Below are 22,206 nucleotides of genomic sequence, written 5' to 3' on the forward strand. Positions count from 1 at the left end.
ATCCTACTTCCAGACTCGCCGCTACGATTTAGCTCCATGATTTTGGTATCGCCTAAAATCGTAGCATTGTGCATCTCCCTATTCATCTCTGTCGCGAATATCACGCGTAGCGTTACTATATATACATATATGTCCACCAATATCGACCAATCAAAAATGTGAGACTGGTATGCCTCTTCTGCTGAGAGTAGGTCTGACTGATTTGTGCTATATTTTCAATTACATCGTATTTTATTTTTCAGTTGTCTTAATGCGGCAGAAAAACATTAAATTTAATTAGTACCATTTGTTATACTACAGTAGAAAAAATAGTGATCACTGATCACGAAGAAGTGGAAATTGAAAGATAATGGGTTATGCAAAGTGAACTTCGTGTTTGACTTAAATTACTGTTTGTTCGTTGCAACATAAGAATATGTATTGTTATATGAGACTAACGTTAATATTAATAACTAGAGTAACGCTGCAAGCTCTACTTCTAGATCCTCTTTGACTGGTGATGCTCCTTGAAATGATTACGTGTACTTTGACGTTCTTTTTCTGATATCGCTAGAGATGTGAGTCCTTCCATTTGAAAAGTTGAAGAAGCAGAAATCAGTTTGACAAATTCACTCCTTCTGAAGTTTTGAAAATAGCGAGAGGAGTTCCCCGCACCGTATTATTATTCATGGCGACACAGAGATCTTCTACGAATCCTGACAGGGGCCCGAAGCATCGTCCGCGCAGGCGCATGTTCTTCCTCCTTTTCCGTCAGGAAGACAAAGCTGTTCCTTGTTGCATCCACCATCTTGGTACTGACAAACGTTCGATACTGCAATATTTGTAATGAATATTTATTCGCATTTTTGAAGTGTTAGTGAATACTCTACCTTGAGGACAGACTTCCGGCACCGCCACGATTCCGTATATTTTTCCTGTTCCTCCTGGTGGAATTGACAATGGAGAAGAAAGTAGGCCAGAACTCTTTCTAGCAACTTCGACGGTTGGCCTGCAAAATACAAGTAAACTCAAGTCCCACTGATGTCTCCATTATTAATGACAACTTACGTCTTCCAGTCAGTCCAGTAGTAATGATTCTGCGAGATGGCCAATCCGAAAGGATAAGACAATCCAGCAATGACAACGCGTACTGTTCTCGCGTCAATCTGGGCGCAGTCTGAAGTCAGAGAATTAAATCGCTAAAGAGAATTAATTGCAGGGTAGGAAGGCAGAAAGTAGAGCATTAATCCCGCGAGAAAGTGAAGGGGTGGAACTAAGGAATTCCTACACAGTCTAATGACTCACTTATTGCGAGTTGACCAGCATCTGCCCAACAGAGTTCATCAGTCGCCCAATCGATGCTTAAGGAATTCGGTAGCGCGACGTGTTCGCCTCGGAGGAAGATCTCACGCTCGGTGCCATCCGCATTGGCCCATTCCAATTTCGGTGCTGCCCGATACCAGTCCGACCAGAAGATTTTCCTGACAAATTTTCGTATTTTGTTAAAGCATATTTTGTAAATCGAGGGGCTTGCGTGGAACCTCTCTTACCCTCTGTACGGATGAACCGCCATTCCTCTAGGGTTCATGAGACCTTCGTCGACCAGGACCTTTCGTTTCTTGGTGTTCAGGTTTGCCACTTCGACAGTCTTCTTGATCGAATCGGTCCAGTAGATGTTTCTCGCGACCCAATCCACCGAGAGTCCTTCGGCCCCGTTGATATCAGAAAGGAAAGTCTCGAGCAGAGTGCCATTATAAAGAAAAGCCGAAATTTTTGATCCTGCAATAAAATTGTCAAGCTGCAAAATAGCTGCCACGGCCTTCTTAAGCGTCTCCGTCGTGATGACGGTCTTACCGCTAATGTCACTCGAATATGCTATTCCGGATATACAGTCGATATCTATGGCGACAGCCATCTGCTTGTAGTGAATGTAAATTGGAGTTCCTGGATTGGACGGACTAGGGACGAATGGTATCCTGTGTATAGTCATCCCTTGATTCACCAAAAGAATGTTGGCATCGTGCTTCGGGATCCTTCTGCACTGCGTGCCATTTCCAATGAACCCGTCGTCGCAGACGCAAGCGTAGACATTGTTTGCGGTTATTACGCAACTGGCATCCGGAGAGCAAATACTTGGATCTCGGGCGCACGTGTATTTCGGGTAGCAGTTGAATCCGTCACCTTCATAATCCTGAAAAAGAAATTAGTTCGTGCTTCAAATTGCAGCCGACATCCCGGAGACTCTACGTGCTCTGCGCCAACTCTCCTCCGTCACTCACCTCCTGGCACACGCAGCCGTAATCATTCAGATGAGTCAGATAAACGCAAGCCGCGTTCGGATTGCAGCTCCTCTCGTAGAAATCGCAATTCAAGTGTTCCCGTTCGCACTGACGGACGCCGTCGCCTCTGTAGCCAGTGATGCACGTGCAGGCGTGACTGCCCTCGTCCGTCGGGATGCACTGTGCGTTCGGGTGACAGAGGGAGGAGTTCATGGAGCAGTCGGGAGTGGAGGATCCGCAGATCTCCGGGTCGCAGGTACACTCGTACCGCGAGTTCTCCGGATTGTAATTGCACGTTTCGGGCTCTTCGCAGTCGGAGTTGCCCGAGCATTCGGCTGAGAAAGAGAAGATCTTCGTAAAGGAGGGCACGTGGCTCTGGGAACTCGACTTATCGTGTAATTGATATTTCGCCAGAAATCTGTTGGACGAAAAAGAAAATGGGAAAGAGTTAAAGTTCTCTGAGCACCGATTGGATTGCAGGTCGAGCCGTCTCCTGTGTATCCTGGATTGCAGACGCATTTGGCCAGTGGTTCCTCGTGCTGACAGGAAGCGTTGGGATCGCAGGTGTCCACCTCCAGGCAGGATACTTCTGTTCAAGGATCAGTCAGCCATGCGGCTACGTTAGGCCAGGTGCACGATTTTTAATTAAGCTCGTTTTGCAGTTCGCTCTTATATTATAGAAAGTCACCGGACGCGATCTGGAAGATCAGGCGGCGCAGTCAGTAAAATCTCATACCTGGCTTGATGCACTCTAGACCGTCGCCTTCGTATCCCGGATTGCATACGCACTCGTATTGTCCACTGTAGTCGACCTGGAGGCACTGAGCGTACGGGTGACACGTGTTCACCACGTCACAAGGTACTGAACAAGCATGGATATGTATTATTAGCAGAGACGCTTATGCGAGTTGGAGAATGAGCGAGAAATGCAAAAGAAAAAAAATGAAAAAGCGTGTCAATTGAAAAAGTAAACAGCGGGTATGGCATCCCCATGGAGCCCATGGAGCCCATGGAGCGACATGCGAAACCTTGTGGATACATAATCTATGTATGCGTACGTATTTGGTTAGTCGATACGATGATGTTAAATAATTAGATGAATTGAAATTGGAAGAAATAATATGAAGCTTCGAAGCTCCGTGCACATGTGGACTCGTACATTGTGAGCCTGAAGGACCCATCGTCTCGTGGTTGTATCCTGTCAGAGGAACGCAAATTTCCGCGTGGCTGTCGAAATCGTATCCCGGGGGACACACGCATCGATCCTCCAAACAATTCGGGATCGGGATCGCTGATACTAGAATGCATGATGCAGAAATTCAGCATTAGTTAGTCCGTCCAATTGATAATTGAACAACGATCATAACTTGATAACGATCATGATAACACTACTGCCAGCGCTACACTAATCGCGTGCGCAGCTCGTGCGAGTCAGAGTCTTTGCTACGCTCGCACATTCCTAGTAAGATCCTACTGTGTTCGCATTCTGTCATTAATTCTAATGTTGCAGTGCAAATAGAGAACGCGTGCACTTTTTCGGACTTTCAAACTTTCCTCCATTCAGTTCCTCTCTCACTTACGCTCTCGATTAACTTCCTCGGTTGGTCTGAGACTGCTCTCTTCCTCGTTGCACTCGCCATCCTCGCAGCTGGGTAGCTCTGCAAGAAGAAGCAAAATATAAAATCGGTACAGGAAGCATCGCAACGTGCGACGTGCATCACCTACTTTGACAAGCTAGACCATCGAAAGAATAGCCCTCTTTGCAGACGCAGATGTAGCTTCCCTCGTTGTTAAGGCATATGGAATCGCGTGAACAGAAATGTCTTCCAGTGTCGCACTCGTCAATGTCCTCACAAATATTTACCCCAACGTACACGCTTTGGTACCTGAGAAAATAAAGACGGAAGTTGAAGCGTTAAAGAACACGAAAAATATGCTCAAGTTTTCTCTACCCAGGATTGCAGATGCATTTTATGTCATCTCCTTCCGCATCGACGACGCAGGTGCTGTGCTCGCCGCATCTATCCTTTTCCAGGACGCAGAGGTCGTCCTTACCAAAATAGGCGATTTTCGTGTTCAATCCAAAGCGAACAATAACTTCGGTCTTATCGTAGTTTATCACGCCTCTCGAGAATTTTAGGATGACCTTATTCTCCTCAGGTTCATGCGGGGCGTAGTCACACTCCTGATAGGTGATGATCTGATCCGTGACGAAGGGATACTCGTCCCCGGATACGTCCCGGAATTTGTATACTCTGTTGCTCTGAGACGTAATCTTGCCACTGTCAGTCTTCATGTACAGCTCCTCGTAATCCTCGAAGAGGATGGTGGCGTTCTCGGGTAGAACCGGAAGGTTCCCTCGCATCTGAGCCTCCATCTTCAGTTGACCGAAGACGTCCAGTCCCAGGTAATTCGTTTGGATGGTCAGCCTCTCGCCGCTTCTTTCAAAGAAGATGTTGACGGTGTGGTTGAAGACGCCACCTGTGGAACCGATTTGCCCTTCCAGGATACTTGCCCTTCGCAAACTCCTTTCATATAATTCATTTTCATTCTTACCTGTCAACTGGTATCCATTTCTGGCATCACCGATAGGTTTTGCGAACAACCATCCGATAACCTCGCCCATGACACCCACCAGCTGGAAGCTGGATTCCAGGGGGTGCGGTAAGTTTGTCAGAGCAGTATAGGTTCTGCCGTCCTTCGTCTGGACGTAAGATTGCAGATGTCTACTTTCGAATTCCACGTCGTTAATGGAACCGGACATGATGCCGAGAATCCGCAATGGCACATCTGAAAGATGGTCCTACTCTGAGGGAAAATCCTGTACGGGTTAGGCCTGAATAATTGGGACGGCACAAAATTTGCCCGATTTAAACTTTGAGGGTTGAATCGATATAGTTGAATAGCGAATGGATTGGCTGCATTGCTTGGGTACGTGTCTTGCGAACGAGTAATTGCACGATGGCGCCCACGTAGGAGGATGGAGACAGACGATAAGGAGCTACAAAGCACTCCTGTGTCTTGTTGTCTCAAAGGGGTCCACGGCCCATGGCCCATGGCCCATGGCGCATGGCCCATTTGACAGACGTCGTGTAGCGGTTTACGAGGCCCCCGAGGAAGTCGTAAGAGGAGCACGTGCGTCGTAAACTATGAATAGATCAGAGGGAACTTTCGTGGTTGGCACCACGGGCGCGCGGCGTGCCTCTCTTTGCCATTTACCGAGTCAACATTGCAATTCCTTCCGAACAAGGGTGTCGCAGCTTACCGTTAGGTTGACAAGACTTTCCATTGCCGAAGAAGCCGTCCTTGCAAACGCAGCAGAATCCGACCTCGTGATCGATGCAGTGCGCCTTCGTGTGGCACCTCGTCGAATCCGTCTGACAGCTCGGCGCCTCGTTGGTCGCTGCGACTTCTGTACAAAGAGATCTTCCCCGTGTGAGCCATCACTATTTCCTAACAAATACCCCTAAACCCCGTCTCTATTAAAAGGAGAAAGGAGAAAGGAGAAAGAGTACCGTCAATGTTATCCGGAATTTTTATGTTTTCGTCGCCGGCAATGGGACCAACGTGGAAGACCCACTTCCCGGGCTCGTTGATGTTCGACCACTTTTCAATATATTCGATCCTATCGGTGCCCGAGCCTTTGAGGGTGTAGACTTTCCCGCCACTCATCAAGCCTGCCTGCGCCTTCGCATCGGGAAGCCCATTGGGTTGGGGAATCGCCTGTATCCACCGGATGCCACCCTCGGGATAGAGAAGCTCGACGAACGAGTGCGTACCGTTCGAGGAGATTACTACTTGATAGCTGTTGACCTGGACGAACAATCAGGACGCATTAGCGATGTAGTCGTGATAATTGTCAAGTACCCAGCTTCCTGAAGCTAGAAGGCGTGTGCTCTGCTCAACTGACATGATCGCTCTTCTCATTGTAGTATCCGACGTCCAACCAGGTCACGATGAAAACGTGCGAGGGTTCGAAGTCCTGGAAGTCCTTAAAGGACCTTCTGACGGTCTCGCCGGCTCGGCTGAGGACGTCGCCGGAGTTGCTCTCGCCGTAGTAGACTCTGCCGGAAGCTCTGGTGTCCACGTGCGTGTACAGGGGTGCGATAATAGGATCGTCCACAGGAAAGGCTATGTTGAAGAATCTCTGCATCGTCCTGACGAAGGACAGGACGCCATTTCCGTTCACCTGAAAGAAAAGAAAGATGTACCGGACTCTCGTGATTTCATCCAACTTTGCGACGAACTCGACCTGCTTCAGTGATTTCTTATCGTTTGCCGTGCATGCTTCAATGTGTTTTTGCCACGTTCATCGATAAGAAACCTTTGATTATTATGCTCGCGTAACGCCTGCGAATTTTCGGACAAATTAAACGCGGACTGACAGTCAAATAATCGAGGAACGAAGTTACGAGGGAATGCACCGACACACTGCTGCTGTTCGTCTTCTTATCTATGCTACGAAGTCTGAAGTGCAAGGTATAAGGATTCACCGAGCGATGGAAGTTCGAGGATGACTTGAAAGAAGCCTTTATGCCGCGTCTGGGATTCTGTGGAGCTAGGGATTCACTGGCTAGCAAGCTAACGTGTCATTCACCCATCTCGTTCCTCGTGTCCTGGCATTAGAGTGGCAGACGCACGCTGACACATTTATGTAAACAGAGCCGTTGCCGCGCTCGACTCTTTCGACTCCACGTCCGACAGCAGAGAAACGTCGCGACGTCAAGACATAATTTCGTCAATTGGCTGATGTGAAATGTGCCACCGTTGAGGCACAGCTGCTGTCCCTTTACGAGTATTAAGCCAATTTTCCTCCTGACTCGTCTCATTAAGCGACGCCCGCCGACGAAACTTCGTAGCCCTGGAGAAGCTTAAGGCTTCTGTACATCGGGCAGCTGCGTAATACTTCTAGCATTGGTTTCTGCGGGTGCGCAAGTCGACCACTGGTCTGTTGCCTTCTGCGCGCATCGCAGAGGGAAAACTTGAGTTTCGTTCAAGAAAATTCGAATACGAGACATTTCTAACGCCGATTGAAATGCACCGATTTGAATGCCGAGGCGCCGTGACGTCGCGGCCTCGAGGCGTCGTGACATCCGGTATACAGAGTTCATCGGTGCTCCTTTGGTCGCTCAAATATTGACCCCCATTGTTTTAACGAGAGGTTAATCTAACTCGGCCGTGTCACGCGTCGATTAAAAGGAGCCTCCTTTCTAGCATGCGGTTCTCGATGAACTCGGCTCGATTAACCTTTCCTGAGGAATTACGAAACTTCTAAATGGGACTAGAATTCGTGCGCACGTGATCATCGTTCAGCTCCTTTGCGCGTTTCTCTTGACAAGTCATGAGAGTTTGTCATTGTTATTCTTATCGTGATACTTTCGACAAACAAATGTATTAACTGACTGGGAACCTGTGACAAGAGTAATTACGAGTATTTACGAATTTTGTCCGGATATACATTTTCTGTAGATATTATAGCAATATCTCGTGTAAAAATTTTTATAGCGCGAAGATAAGGGCCTAATAGATAGCTCCAAATAATAATCAGGGCCTGGTATGGTATAATGACGAGGAGAGGACCCTTCATGGCATTTAAGAAAAAGCTTACAATGCCGCGTCAAGGAAACTGTATCTTTGAAGCAAAATTAAAAATATTATTGCGAAGCACATGTTATGATCGGCGGACACGTCTGTTTTTGCTGCCGGTCGTATAGGACTAGAACCAAATCAGGAGAGTGGACAATCTACTCACTGAATAAAAATAACAATTTTTAAATTTTACTTCGATTAAGAATAATAATCGTCACTATCCATACACATATGGAATAGTCTAAAATATTAAAATATTTTCAATACTTTGAGTAAGATTTCTTTTTTTAACGATACATTCATTTAATAAATTTATATAAAATTTTGTTTATTCAAAACACATTTTTTCTATACATAAAAATTAGCATACTATAAACTTTTTCTTCTCTGAAAATACAAAATTATTACTGTTGTCAGGAATACATTGTCAAGAAAAGTACCGTATAATCGCAACACTATTGAGAGCTGCATCAGTTCCCTGATCGTCAGTATTAATTACATGCGACTGCAGTCTTCAATGCATTTGGCTTAGTAATATTCATACAAAATTTTATCACAATGTGCCAGTACAATTAATCTCTTGGAAAGTGATGCCGACGTAGAAAAGATGTAACTTTTAACAAAATTAGCATAAATATTGCTTCAATCGTATTTTACTGCCTGGAAAACTAATTTCCAACATCGTCATTTTTCTGCGCGATTTTTGAATAACTATCTCCACGAGTTTTTCAACTCGCTGGGCTTTTACCACTCCTAATAGCAGTGGGTGCCTACTATCTCCAGGAGGCTATCTGAGGTCAGGGGTCACAGCGAGCTAATGACACACACATGTGACGGTGCGTCGTCATGAATGGGGAGAAATATAGTGAATAGAGATAGGACGTTGAAAATAGAATAGGTAATAGGAGACACGTCGATGGACAACGCTCCGTGTATATACTCGTGTAATAACTCGAATGGATATTGACGCTATTTTCACACAGAGTGCCAAGAGAAGAGGCATCCTTATGGGCAGGTTAAAGATCGTATCCCCAATATCCCCAATGACCTCAAAATCCTCAAAATCCTCAAAATCCTCAAAATCCTCTATCCTATCCTCGAAAGAAATCGTCCTTCCTACAAAGAATGAACGTTAGCCCATAGTGACTCTGCTCGTCCAGAAAGGCATTGCACTTTCGTCACTCTGGGGGCACTACGTCTCAATGACGCTGGTCCATGATCACCTTAGAGATTTCCCAGTTGTTGGCCGAATTACGCGTGTGGCGCAGATGCATGTGCACGCACCGCTCTTGTATCCGTTAACGCAACCGTGTTTAATCGGACGCAATCATTTTGATGACTAGAATCGCCGAGGATAACCGAGAATGGAGATGATTGTCGTGTAGGCAGCCGCACTCTAAGTGGACCGTCGTGTCTTCTTCGGTATCGCCCTCGTATCTATGTCAATCAGTTTATCACGGCTTATCGTACTTTCAGGCAGCGTTTCTAGGTTTGCATGACAATAGAAACGCCCCTGCACCATTCGACTCTTACGTCACGCAACGTTGTTCCCGATACTTCGGTTTAGCCCGTTTCCGGATCGCTATAGTCTTTCAAAATCGTATCGGTCGACCAATTGCCAATGCGAGCGAAACATAAGGGGGCAATTGAAATAAAATAAAATAAAGTTATCCGTCCGGCTGCAAGTTTTCACAGTGACATCTTGATGGCAAAAGAAGAGAAGAGCGACTGAGTGGCTGTACGTGTGTTTACATCGAGAGTGATCTCAATCGTGGGACGGAACTCTCAGGATTTCTCGTTGCAACTAAATTTCGCTTTCAATGTTCCCGCTTCAACTTTGTCGTTAGTCGTTATTTCATTCGCTGCGTGCTTTTGGCTTTTCAATCCGCAGTTCGACAGAGAGCAGCGGCGTATCGTTCGCGTCTCTCATTGATAATGCGGATGATGACGATACGAGTCGCTCGTTGGCTGATTCATGAATTCACGTTCAATGGAACTGCCGACAGGCCTGAACGCCTAGTGTACATACAATATACATATATACATTTGCGCGTGCGAACCGGCATTTCTACTGTCGAATATTGCGCGCGCGATTAACGATCGTTCGAGTAACAGAATCCCGTGGAAACGGCGCGACCGAGTCGATGAGACTCTCAGCTTCCTGGAAGTCACTCTAACTGGCGCTGACGCTCCTCCATGAGATCATGCACCTTCCAATTTGAACCTTGAAAAGTCTAGCAAATCGACGTTCCCCGCTCACGCTCTTGCTGGGTGCTCGCGGAGAGACTTGCGACCGCAAGAGTCGCTTGGATCCAGTAGGTAAGATTGAGACGACTGGGCCCGCCGTCCCATGAGAGACGACTGACGGCGTCCTATCGCCCTATCGCCCCATCGCCCTATCGCCCTGTCATGCTATTTGATCAAGACGCGTGACTCAATCCTACTTCGTATTTTGGAATATTTTACTCACGATTATGGAGTTGTAGATGTTGTCATAGAAGGCAATTGGCGTCTTCAAAGGGACCTCCACGGACTCGAGTTCCCCGTTGGCGGCAGCCTGGAGCGTAGCGCCTCCGGGCAGGTTGTAAGGATAGAGTTGGTCCTTGCTGAGGGCGTCCACTTGGGTCCCTTTGATTGCCAAGAGCACGAGGGCCAGCAGAAGGGCCCCGACGAAGCACGCGCGGCGAACAACCATCCTCTCGAAGTGTCTTAACGCGACTGATCGCCACCACTCGCTTACTGACTAATTGACTATAGTTAGACTGGGACACGCACTCGAATACACTTGGCTACACTTGGCTTTGATAAACTCCGAGGGAGTCAACTTCTCTCCCCACCATATGAATGCGACTTTCTCGGTTTCACGGGAAAGAAAAAAAAAGGAGTCGCAAGTCGTTTTTACCAAATTGCTCCGCGGTTTACTATTTACCTCTCTTGTTTCGGGCTGCGATGGGTCTTTGACATTTGCGAAACTGACGTTCGGACGTCAAGACATTATGAAAAACTATCTTTCTTTGATGCCGTAATTACCAAAGTATTTTATTACACGTTGCCAGAGTTACCTTTAACCCTCTGTAAAAGTTAAACTATTTAAGCGATTGAACGCAGCCAAAGAGTTATAGAATCACGTAAATTGTATATGTATTTGACTGACTGAATTCTTGCCGAAATGTGTCGTTACCGAGTAGACACGTTGGACTTCCACGTAGCAGAATAGGAGTAAAGGCGATATAGGATAATGGGTCATTGAACTTGCATTTGTCAAAATTTGAAAGCATTGTCTTAGCAATTGATTTTTATAATGATTTTAGTGATCTGACATTGCTGAATCAATCGCACGACGAGCAAATCTCAATTCTACAATTCTATGATGGCTCTAATAATATTGTTTCGCCCACAACTTCGCCACACACATGAAATTGTGTGTGAAATTCCACGTGAGTCGGTGGATCGTCAACTTAGGAGTTGTGGGTATCGCTTGACAGACGTTCAACGTCGCTTGTCAAACGATGAATGGAGGTGGACCTACATTAGTGATCTCTATTGCGTTGCAGTCTAGATGACGAAATATTATGCGGTTGACGCTCGCTCTTGGAGAATTCACGACGCTGTCTCGTCGGCGAACCACCTGAGGTTAGTTGGAACGGCGAGAAAATTAGTTGGCTCACGTTGTAAATTGATCTTTATTACAAGAAATTACATGGCTAATTTGTACATATAAAATATGCGTATGGTACAAGTACTATGATACAGAGACGTAGTGGGATGTAGAAGAATACATGACAGATGGATTTATCTTGTGTCTATGATTATGAATTTGTCTGTATGTGAGTGCGAACGTGCCAATTGAATATGCGTGCGCCTCGCGTGTACGTGCGTACGCCTTTTTTCGCATTGCTTCGTAAATCCTAGGATTCCTAGGTAAGGATTGCAACCGAGTGAATGTGGCGGCAACCACAGGGATACGTATAGGTAGTGTGCTTCGGGTAACCGTTGACGATTCGCTGGGAGTCTCCAAATAAACGGAAGGCATCTGATCATCCGTATCCGGATCAAGCGGAAGTAAGACCTCTCGACGGGTTCACATGAATCGGTTGAAGGGAAGCCCAAAGTAGAGTTCAGAGGAGAAAGAGAATGGTTGCCTCGCAACGATAGGGAAATTCGAAAGATAGACTTCTCGTTGCGTTTATTTTACTTTTTCCCTCTTTATCCTTCTCTCTGTCCCTCTATGTATTTATCTCCCAATCTTCCTTTAACTTATTCCTGTTCGACCAATTTCTTCTCCGTTGTTCTCATTCGCCAAGATTTGTTCATTTCGCTTCGCCTACTCTCCCTCTCTATCTGTGTCTGCACTCGTGGCAGCTCTCTTTTTTTTTTATCACAACTAGGCTCTCCTCCCTTCCAATGCGGTTGCTCGCATGCTTTATCATTTAAGATTACGAAATACGTTTAAGTTACTTTTCGTGAGCTTGCATCCCTACGTGAGTGTTATGAATCCTACGAAGTGCGGTAACTGCGTATAATAATTAAAACTACGATAATATTGAATTAACGTGCGTGCATTATATATTAATTACGGCCTTCTTTTTTAATTAATTGATAATCGTATAACGGTTTTGGCAGATTGTTCCTCAGCGGGACGACAGCTCGCGTGTGCGCTGTTTCTTAAGATATTTATCGTACCGCGGCGATGTCGTATTTTTGCATTTATTCTTCTCCAGCGAGCTTGACATTCGGATTATGCACGGGAATTTATATATATATATTTTCATTTAATACGAACACAGAATGAAAACGCCGTAACGTCTTGACATCAGAAAACTGTCATGTTGCGTCACTCGCACTTGCTCAATGTGTAAATGTCTTTGATGTTCGCTTGGCTCTCCAATTTTTTAACCCGTGCAATACTAACTAAGCTGGTGCCTGCCACAGTCTCGATCGAAGGAGACGTGTCTTTTATAATTTTCTCTTTAGCTTGTCATTCGATCGTGCGAATGATACTACGCCGAATAGCGATGACGGTGAGAATGTGCGATGTCCGATGAAGTTATTAGCTAACGAGTCGGACGGTGCGATGCATCGTGAATACGAGTTAGGCACAAGGTTGAGTGGGATTGCGGATGCAGATGCGGATGGGGATGGGGATGATGGTGAGGTTGTGGTCGTGGAGTAGTTAGCTGGGTTTCTGATCAGCACGTGGTAAAGCGTACTGATCCGAATCTATGTTAGGTGATTCTGATGCCGGGCGGTGGCTCGATGTGGCGACGTTGCTGCAGGGGACAAGTGTCGAAGCACGTAACCAGGAGGACGTGACTCTTGCAGGCTTCGACTCTCTTCTGGAGGATGAAAGTCTCTGCCTCCAGGGCTTCCAGGAATGACGGATCCTGCCAGTCCATGCTGTCCTCGACGTGTACTGTTCATCAGAAACGAATCGCGTTAGCCTTTTCCGACTTCGCCGGACACGATTGAATTAGGATTGAGAGAGCGGCAGAGGTGCACTCACGTTCAAAACTCCATCGATCATCCGAAACCATGAGGCGCTTCTTTGCCTCGCGTAGCTCCTGCCTAAGAAGGCGCTGGCGCAGCCGCAGGCTGTGTATCCTGGACATCGTCCCACGGGGCTCCGAGCGTACTCGCGCGCGCCGCTCCAGAATGGCCACGTCCTCGCCTGAGTACGTGAGAATCCCCTCGTGGGTTGGCTGGGACTGGGCCCGGGGCCCGTACCCTGCCACCAGCCGTCCCACCGCTGAAACACCCGCACAACGTCGAGGTTAGAACTCCCAGCGCGCCACCTGAGAAGAACCACCGTACGTGGGAACTACTTTAGCATTTCTTAAGCAGATTAGTCAAGCAAATTTGAGCTTTCGAGGGTGAGTAGAGGAACTTCCAGAAAGAATACGCGCGCGAGAGAGAGAGAGAGAGAGAGAGAGAGAGAGAGAGAGAGAGATAGGAACGAGAGCTGATTAATGATACGCTATTGAAAAGTGAAAGGTTGTGAAAAATTATGCTTTCGTGCTAATGTCCTAGACGTTATTTCTCCAGAGTCTATTTTTCTGAGCGTGGCCAAAGTCAATAAACCAGGGATTATTAATAGGTCCAACAGCAGGAGTTGCTCCTCGTGACGGAGCAGGGAGTAAACTATACGAATAGGAAGGCGTACCTTGGTGTTCCTGAAGAGCGCTGGTCTGCCTCGAGGAGTCGCTAGCGATGCTACTGCTTTCACTGTCCCGTACGACGCTGTCGTAACCCGAGCTTTCGGCTCGATGCCTCGAAAGGGTAGCCGGAGAGAGTTTAGCAGCCCTCGGAGTAGAATCAGCCCCTGAGTCATAACCCTCTTTATTTAATCCCAGAGATGAGCCCAAGCTCAGGATCTTCCGTTGCATTTTCCCTGAAGATGGTACAGAGGACGCTATGGACAATTGCAGGGGCACCGGTACTGCAACGCAAAGACACAAGGGACCTCCAGATGCTTCATTCTCGCGAGGTTTGCATTTTGAACTTCAGACGCCGGTTGACTGTCAGTCTGCTTACCTGGAAGCTTAAGGTCTTCTTCGACGTCCGATTTCCCAGTGACCGTTCTCTCGGATCTCTCGGCAGTAGTGAAGAGCTTCTTGGCCTCGATGTACTCTTCCTCGGGATCAGAACCCGAGGCTCCGTTTCCTGGTATCCTCTCAATTTCCTCCTTGAGATTAGGATTCGAAGCGCCATCTGGATGCCTGAGACTAGATATATTGCACTCGCCGAACTTGCCGCAGTATCTTTTGGGACTCGCGAGGTGTCCTCCACTGCTTGGATACCAGTAGGACGTGGTCGCGGGTCGCGACATACTCTGCCTGCAGTTGTCGCAGATTTTCTCCTGCTCGGTTTTGCCTGGGATGTAGGCAGGCTCGCTGTAGATACTACCATGGTTGCTGGCGTTGTCGTTGAAGAAGACATCCGAAAGGGACAAGGACTGACAGCGAGACGGTGGACGGAAGACGGTGGCGGCTGGAATATGTCCTGCGTTAATGTTATACATGCTGTAGCCAGCTGAACATTTAAAACTGTTATTTTTGTTGGATCGCGTATTGGTTTTATTAGTGTGATACGTTTAGGGAGGAAGAGGCATCGGCAGGATCCAACAATTGGCTCCGTATTAGGATTCGAACTTACATGGAGCGTCCCGAACGCTCACGGAGGACGAGTTCTCTCTCTGATAAGTTGCTGAATTGGAGACGTTGGCGAGGGCAAGTTTGCTCTGATAAAGTTCGTGGAGACGAGCCAATTGATCGAACTTGTGTCTGGTTTCCTGTTCCAGGAAGTCCTCGTGGTCAAAGTATGGTCGAGGAAGCATGCCCGCCCCCACGGGCGGCGGGTATTGAGGTCTGTAGCGTTCGCTGTCCGACATCACTGACATCGAGTCTGGAAATTTTCAATTTTCTTCTCTCTCGCCATTGTTTAAGAGTAAAAAAGGGGAGTATTAGGAGATGATGGAGAGGGGCTTGATAGCTTAAGCTGCTGCTCAAATATAGGGTTCTCGACCATCTCTTTCTTATCTCGAGAGGCTGTCGAAAAGCAATTACAGTTAACTCGCCTATGATTACTAGAGTTTTCAATGATAGCTAATAATAGATAACGTAAGAGGATCTTCTGGTTTCTCCGAAGAGAACCACTTCTCTCCTCGCAGGATTCTTTAAAGGCGAGTCCTGTTATCCTTGTTACGGTCTATGGGTTGAGAAAGTTGTAAAGAGGATCCCAGTGGACTTACCAGTGAAGGTGGATACAATGGTAAGATTTTCTTGACTCAGTATCCTCAGCGGGTGTTCCTCTTGGTCACTTTCCGGGAGAGGATTCTCTCCCATGCACAGAGCAATGTCCTCCTCAGTCACTTGGAGACAGGAATCCTGCGTGGGAACAGGTTCCAAATCCTCGACCTCGACGATCTCCAGGATCTCGTCCTCGGAGGAGAGAGAATGACGGGACGGCAGGACGACGTCCTTATGCGAGAGATTAAGACTCTCCATCGAGACTTCTCTGCTGACTCCGTTGCTCAGAGGTTCGATAAGAGGCAATGGAGGGGGCACCACGATCTCCTCGTCGTCATCTTCATCGTCCGGAATATCCAATTTGGACCTATCCAGACTATCCTCCATTATAGGACTAGCTGTAAGATCCAGTCCGGAATCCGTGTTGGACTTGACGTTAAGAAGGTTCAGCTTGGCGCCCAGTTTTTCCGTGATGTCCTCGATGTCGCTCATCTTCATACCCTCGCTGTCGACCGCGGAGGACATGTCGTCGTCGTCGTCGCAGGTTTTGAAGGTCGTCAGCTCCTTGAACTGCGAAGATTGGACTGCAAGTTTCGGATCTATTCTGGGGGCAACGTGCTTGGTGCGCTGAATTTGCGAGGACTGATTCTCCACCCATTTCCTGATCATGCTCTTCTTATGACTGTCCATAAATCCATATCCTGATGTGTGCTGCGCGTGAAGCGGCAGAGGGCCGCCGGCCATCTGCATGGGCCCATCAATCCATGTCTCGCGTTTATGATGATGCGAATCTTTAAGGAGGTGCCGAGCCTCTGCTACTTTGGACTTTGAAATTCTTGGGCCATCAATCCATTGCTCGTCCGATCCGCCACTAGGTGCTGCCACAGGTATCTTGCTTGTCGGCGAGTCGTTCAACTTGGACGTGGAGACCTTGACCGAAGTTTTCCGAGCTGGACTGGCCTTGGGAGTGGCGCTGTGAGCAGGCGATGTCTGCTTCGAGGCCGTCTGCGTCAGGGCCTTCACGAGCTTCGTGGCTTTGTGGGCCGGACTTCGTTCTTCTGGAATTCTGGCGGGCCTCTCGGCCGCCGAGCCTCTCAGAACGCGGCCCATCGCGCATCGATTGTCTCCCGAGTTCAGACTGGGTATATAGACGGGAGGATGCTCGCCATCCGTGGCGTCGTCGACACCAGGACCTACGTAGATCACAGTGTCAGCTGAGAGATCCGAAGAGCTGGGATCACATTCGCTGTTTTGTCTGGCGGCTTCCTCCCCGGAACTCCCGCCACTTCCGGTTCCCTGAGTACCACCGTTGACGAATTTTATTTTCCGACGGCGCATCCGGTGGATTCTGGACGCCAGCTGGACCGTCGTCAGTGTTTCCGTATAATGCTGTGCATTTGGAGATACGTGCGCGATCATAGCGGCGTGACACGTAAGCGAGCCCAGACACTCCTTAAGTAGTTGCGTAAGTTTGTGCTCCTTGTAGGGGAGATGCTTCTGCCCATTGAAGATCGCCAGAAGGATATTGCCCAATCCTGAGAGAGGGATTCCACCTGATGATTTTCCGCGATCGGAATTGCCCAGGTCCATGAGATGGAGTCTGCTCCTGCCACCGGCGACTTTAACGAAAAAATTCTTGCAAGCTCGAGAATGCGTATCCCGCATAGTCGAAATACCCAAATACCCGACGGGCCTGATAAGGTTGAATCGCGAGAAACGTACCTCCTCCTTTGCCGGCCACGCTGTACTGGTAAACGTGGAGCGTGTAGAGCATGTGAGCGTCGCCGTCTTCGCGCTGTCGACCGGCGACGGCGGCGTCGAGGTAGAAGGCGGCACGCTCGGCCGTCGGCGCCCTCAGCTCGCTGTGCTGCTGCAGCTGCAGGGTGCCGAAGAGAGGGTCGTCCCTGAGGTAGACGGCTGGCGATTGTTCGGAGTCTGAAAGGTGCCAAGAGTCTTTCAGTAACGCTTGAGAAAGGCGACGCGCACGAGTCAGGATGGCGCTTCGAGGTAGAATCGGTTGAGAGTACGATTGCAATCAAGCGCAGAAAGATAAGGCGAGTGCGATAGTCGATAGTCGATAGTCGATAGTCGATAGTCGAGCAAGCAGGTAATCATCGCCGAATGGCTTTATCGCTACCTTGTAAATAGCGATCGGACTAAAGACGTTGTTACGGGGTGTCGATCGTAAGCGCGATATGAAGCAGCATTTACATTCGATAGTTGCGGAGGCGTTTCTTCGACGTCGATACTTAATGGTGAGGCGAGTCGGTCGATATGGCCTCGTAAAAGCCGACTGCTAAACGTGAAAGGGGGGGAAAGGAGGTGAATGGAGGTGAATGGAGGTGAATGGAGGTGAAAAAAGGTGAAAGAAGGTGGAGGGAGATACAGGACATAGAGAGGTTGTACAGGAGGAGACACTGTAGCAGCTGCACGTAGGTGCTTCTTGGCATCCTCCTTCACCCTACAGGCGAATAAATGTTTTATTTCCAGTATCGTATACTCGATAACGTTCGCTCGTTTTCACGGAGCCCGTATGCAGTAGCTTCCAGCGTAAAGTGCCTTAACTTTTACGGTATTTAGATGTCGTAACCTCCTTCGTAAGTTGCCAATTAGCTTTTTAGTGCCAGAGGAACCTGTTCATTCTCTCAGAGTGTCCACGATTACAGTGTCGTTCTAGCATGAATCCGGCAGGACGACGTCCACTAAGCCAGAAGAATCAAAGGAATCGAGGAAGGACGTTGCGAAGGAAGAGGCTGTTAAGAGAAGAATAATATTGATTCTCGCGAAAGGATCTTCTGTCAGTGATCCGCTAATAGAATGAAAAATTGCTGGAGTAATCGTCCATCCCCGAAGCCCGACCTGGCTCAAAGGATTCATTAAAATTCCGACGGCGTTAGTTTCCGGCTTGACGTTAACGCGATAGAAATAGAAAGGGGGAATAATGTGACGCCACGGGGTGCTAGGACCGAGCTAGGAAATCAAAGGCTCTCTCCTCCATCCTCCAGCCGTCGGGTCGCTGCTAAAGGACCGAGGCGACGGGGAAAGGAGGAGGAACGAGCGAGCTGATATTTTTGCGAGTAGCTCATAGTTTTGCGTTCGCTGGCTGAGCGTCGGGGGTGGCACTAATGGTGGCACCACTGACAGCGCGTCTACGGGAATCGAGGGATTCGTGCGCTGTCGGAGAACTCGAGGCCGAAGCCGTCTGGCAATATCCATAAAAGGGACCAGCGGAAGTAATATTCCCGGCATCTCCGGCATCTGCGCGGCGTTGTAGGCGACTCGAAAAATAAAAAAAGCACCTTCGTACCTTTCTTCGAGGATATACGTGGCTCTTTGCAGTTCAAACGCGCGGACCGGATTTACTTCAATATTACGGAATGATGCTCAATCGAAAGGACAGCGCGATAGCCGTAGGATCGAACTAGCGAGCTTCAACTGGATGAGCCTGAAGACGAGAAGAAGAAGGCAGCCTCTTTCCATGAGCGCTTCGTCATCTTGCCGAATCTTATGTAATCCCGGCCCGTGAGGCGACACCAAACGCCGTTTGGATACGAAGGCAGTCGCCCGCAGCGAAAGGACGCGAAGCGTCGTTCCTCCTTCGTGCGGCGGCTCTGCGTCGGGTGAAATGAGCGCCGTCTCCACCGGAATTCTCCTGGCGCGCCAGCTACCGACCTCGAGGATCCTCGAAGAACACAGAGGGTGGAGTTCCAGGGGTCAGGCGAAAGTATTCGTAATAGGCCGTCATGAATTCTGGGCTCGGTTGCCTTCGACTGCATAAACTATTTTATAAATCACTTCGCGGAACACGCCGAGGAATGCTCTCATTTACCCGCTAACTTTATTTATACGTCCCAGTTTTAATCTGAACTGCGTTTAATTTAATATTTCTAATTTATTCCGTAGCTATAAACTGGAGCTGACTTGGCTTCTGCACTTTTTCCTCTTTCTCATCTTCTTTACTTACTTTCGTCTCCTTTGCCATCCTCTATACCATATTCTTGTGTCTTCGATGCAGCAAGGAAACAGGCAGCCTCGCCTGAGACATTTCCCAAGCGCTTTAACTTTTACGAGCGAACGGGAGATCCACTTAGCTGGAGCAATTAAAGAAAAGCCCTTTTACGACTCGGATTTTCGGCGGAGGGCTCCTCCCTGCTCCTCCCTGCTCCTCCCTCCTCTTCCCTCCTCTTCCCTCCTCTTCCCTGCTCAAGCAGGCTTCACGGACTTTCCTCGAGTGCAGATTCTGGGAACCGTATCAGGAACACTAAGGCCTTTATTACATGTCATATACTCCTACACTTAGTGCAGAATAATGTCCTCGAGTCGCGAATAAAATACCTTAGTGGCCATTTTAATGCTTTTTTCCTTCCCATGCAGGCAGACGTTTCTTATTTTATTAGCGGCGTCGACGGAATATCGAGATACGCGCAAACGCGCGTATCCCCTGTACGCAGGGCGTCGGTGCCCGACGTCTCTCCTGGTATTCTCCTGTTTCGCCGATGGAACAGGCGCGTAAAACTGTAACGGGTGTAGCCGAAGTGCGGGCTGAGAACTCCGGACTTCTGCAGCGACTGACAATGACGGATATACGAGACTCCCCGACTCTTACGTTTCCCATGAGAATCGCCTGGGATATCACTTAGGAACGTTAAAGGATATCGACATCCTGTACATACATTTAGCATATCCTGATCAGATGTCGAGGACGTCGGCCGGGATACCGGGGCTATTCCTAATGCTCCAGGCCCGAGCATTAGAATCTTATGGGAAAACAACAGGCAGCTCGGGAGGCTGATTGGCTGTGATTTCTCGGACCCCACCGCCCGCCCCCACACCTTTGACTCTTTTAGCAGTTTGCAAGAAAAACTCAAATAATTAGCTAAAGGGTCCAGGATCATCAAGTTTCTTGAAGAAAACTAAAGCCTAACTTAAATCCACTCAGCCAAAGAAACATGTCGGACTAAGAGCAAGAAGCGCTATTCGACTTGGCAGCGATAGAGATGGCTCCCGAGATAGCAGTTAATTATTTAATAACCTGGAAAATTAATTGCATTGCTCTTTAATTAGTCGCTCCATTCTCGGGAGAACGGAAGGAGGCTGGTACCTAATGTGTTCCAAGGCGTTCCACAGCGTTCCACAGCGCACTCCTTCACCCACCCTTCAAACGGCTGGAACTTTGACAAGTCATTTGACCAAAGCGTTATTTCGGCTCCTCCGATTCCAGCACTGTGTGCTTTATACTGAGCTATCGAGTGCGCTTATAGGGGGTGATACGAACAAAAATTGATGGCGGACCGATCGAGGGTGACAGTCGAAACAAATAAGACGTACGGAAATAGAAGGGGGTGAAACCGAAGGGTGAAATCGATGGGCGAATGGCCCTTTGGTTCTCGAAGAAGAAGGTACAAGGAAGAGGGAAAGAGAGAAAAAAGAAAGAGAGAGAGAGAGAGAGGATGGAAGGGAGGAAAAAGGAAAGAATGGCGCAGGTCGTTCGACGGTCCTTGAGCCGCATTTGCATGTCGATGTTGCAGAATTTCGTCGACCACCGCATAAGGGGAAGCTCCATTCGTTTTGCTCGATCGCCCATAAAAGATACTTTTCTCTTGTAGCAGATGGCTGCCATAGAGAAATATAACTAAATCCCGGCCAATAGGACTTTTATGCAGGAGTGCCTACCTCTACGTGTCCCTCCCTGCCTGGTTGGCTGCGCTAGGCTAACTTAACTTATGCCCACGTTTCTTCTCTTTCTCTGGGTTGAGCTAGAGAGGGTCGGAGTAAGCGTCAGGCAAATAGTGCGCGATACAGAGAGCAACGGATCGAGAATGTAACGGAACGAATCTGAACTGTCAAATCGAAATCCCTTCACCAATTAATAAATTGGGAGTACTCACCGGAGCTGGTGCAGCTAATCCGAGAAGGTCGAGAACCGTATCCAGAGGACACTCGGGTGGGCACTGCACTAGGTCACAACACTGCACCTCCGGAACACGCACGGGAAACCCATAGAATTTCCGGGATATCGCGAGAGAACTACGCGAGCGAGAACTTTCTATACCGTAGCGAAACACAGCTATAAAAACTAACAACAGATAGGACGGGAGCGCGAGACAGCTCGTGACACCTCGGTCGGTGCCCCGAGACAGACTGCCTTGACAATAGACAAATTCGAGAACCAATCATTCTGATTGGTCGAAATCCTTATAGCCGATAACTCTTCCATCTCCCTCGAGTCGTCCCTTTAAACTAAATTGAGAGCGTTCCTTAGCGAATCGCTACGTAACACTTTTGGAGATCCTCCACGGCCGCTTCCCCAGGGCATCGGGCGACAGCTGGACATCGCATCCTTAACTCGGGCAGGAGGTTTGCCCTTTGCCCGTCTCCAGCGGGGCGCCGGTATCTCACCCGGACTTTTGCCACTCCGTGGAGACGTCTCCGTCGGGTACTCTCCTCAGCCGGGGAATTCGGTACGTCGCGACTATCTCACCGCGGCAGATTCGAGAACTCGATCTTCGAAAATAAAAAACGTTTTTCCTATATTTAATTTCTCGACAATGAGAGTTTTCGCGAAAATCGTTAGTCCCATGCGCGTCGAAGATTCGAACAAAAGGTAGAACGAG

At 48.3% G+C, this 22,206-nt stretch overlaps 2 protein-coding genes across 14 annotated transcripts in view; both read right to left on the reverse strand.

Annotated features, from left to right (window-relative positions):
* Window positions 1-212: 212 nt before the first annotated feature.
* Window positions 213-10,609, reverse strand: LOC107272188 (nidogen-2). 7 transcript variants are annotated; one of them, XM_015749081.2, is made up of 18 exons: window positions 10,318-10,609; window positions 6,169-6,447; window positions 5,774-6,071; window positions 5,524-5,670; window positions 4,815-5,048; window positions 4,211-4,739; window positions 3,984-4,144; window positions 3,839-3,916; window positions 3,418-3,555; window positions 2,995-3,120; window positions 2,725-2,844; window positions 2,259-2,593; window positions 1,834-2,170; window positions 1,530-1,758; window positions 1,285-1,460; window positions 1,048-1,156; window positions 870-988; window positions 213-811 (listed from the first exon to the last, which is right to left on the reverse strand). In XM_015749081.2, the coding sequence occupies exons 1-18, from the start codon at window positions 10,540-10,542 to the stop codon at window positions 687-689; spliced, it is 3,765 nt and encodes a 1,254-aa protein (XP_015604567.1). In that variant the 5' UTR covers window positions 10,543-10,609; the 3' UTR covers window positions 213-686. The 7 variants fall into 7 exon arrangements, with proteins under 7 accessions (XP_015604567.1, XP_015604566.1, XP_024945256.1 ...); XM_015749080.2 differs by having other exon boundaries at window positions 2,725-2,847; XM_025089488.1 differs by lacking the exon at window positions 3,418-3,555.
* Window positions 10,610-11,511: 902 nt separating this feature from the next.
* LOC107272186 overlaps window positions 11,512-22,206 on the reverse strand; it is a 175,320-nt gene continuing 164,625 nt past the window's right edge. For 5 of the 7 annotated variants that reach the window (XM_015749077.2, XM_025089484.1, XM_015749078.2 and 2 more), the window contains 7 exons: window positions 17,315-17,527; window positions 15,595-17,211; window positions 15,000-15,248; window positions 14,379-14,834; window positions 14,008-14,283; window positions 13,351-13,593; window positions 11,512-13,260 (listed from right to left, as the gene is read on the reverse strand). In XM_015749077.2, coding sequence (XP_015604563.1) covers window positions 13,073-13,260; window positions 13,351-13,593; window positions 14,008-14,283; window positions 14,379-14,834; window positions 15,000-15,248; window positions 15,595-17,211; window positions 17,315-17,527 — 3,242 coding nt within the window. In that variant the 3' untranslated portion in view covers window positions 11,512-13,072. Of the gene's footprint in view, window positions 13,261-13,350; window positions 13,640-14,007; window positions 14,284-14,378; window positions 14,847-14,999; window positions 15,249-15,594; window positions 17,212-17,314; window positions 17,528-22,206 lie in introns of those variants that run through there. The other 2 variants (XR_001538845.2, XM_015749079.2) reach the window with 2 other exon arrangements.

Source organism: Cephus cinctus, unplaced genomic scaffold, assembly GCF_000341935.2.
Source record: "Cephus cinctus unplaced genomic scaffold, Ccin1 Ccin1_scaffold1123, whole genome shotgun sequence".
NCBI lineage: Eukaryota > Metazoa > Arthropoda > Insecta > Hymenoptera > Cephidae > Cephus > Cephus cinctus.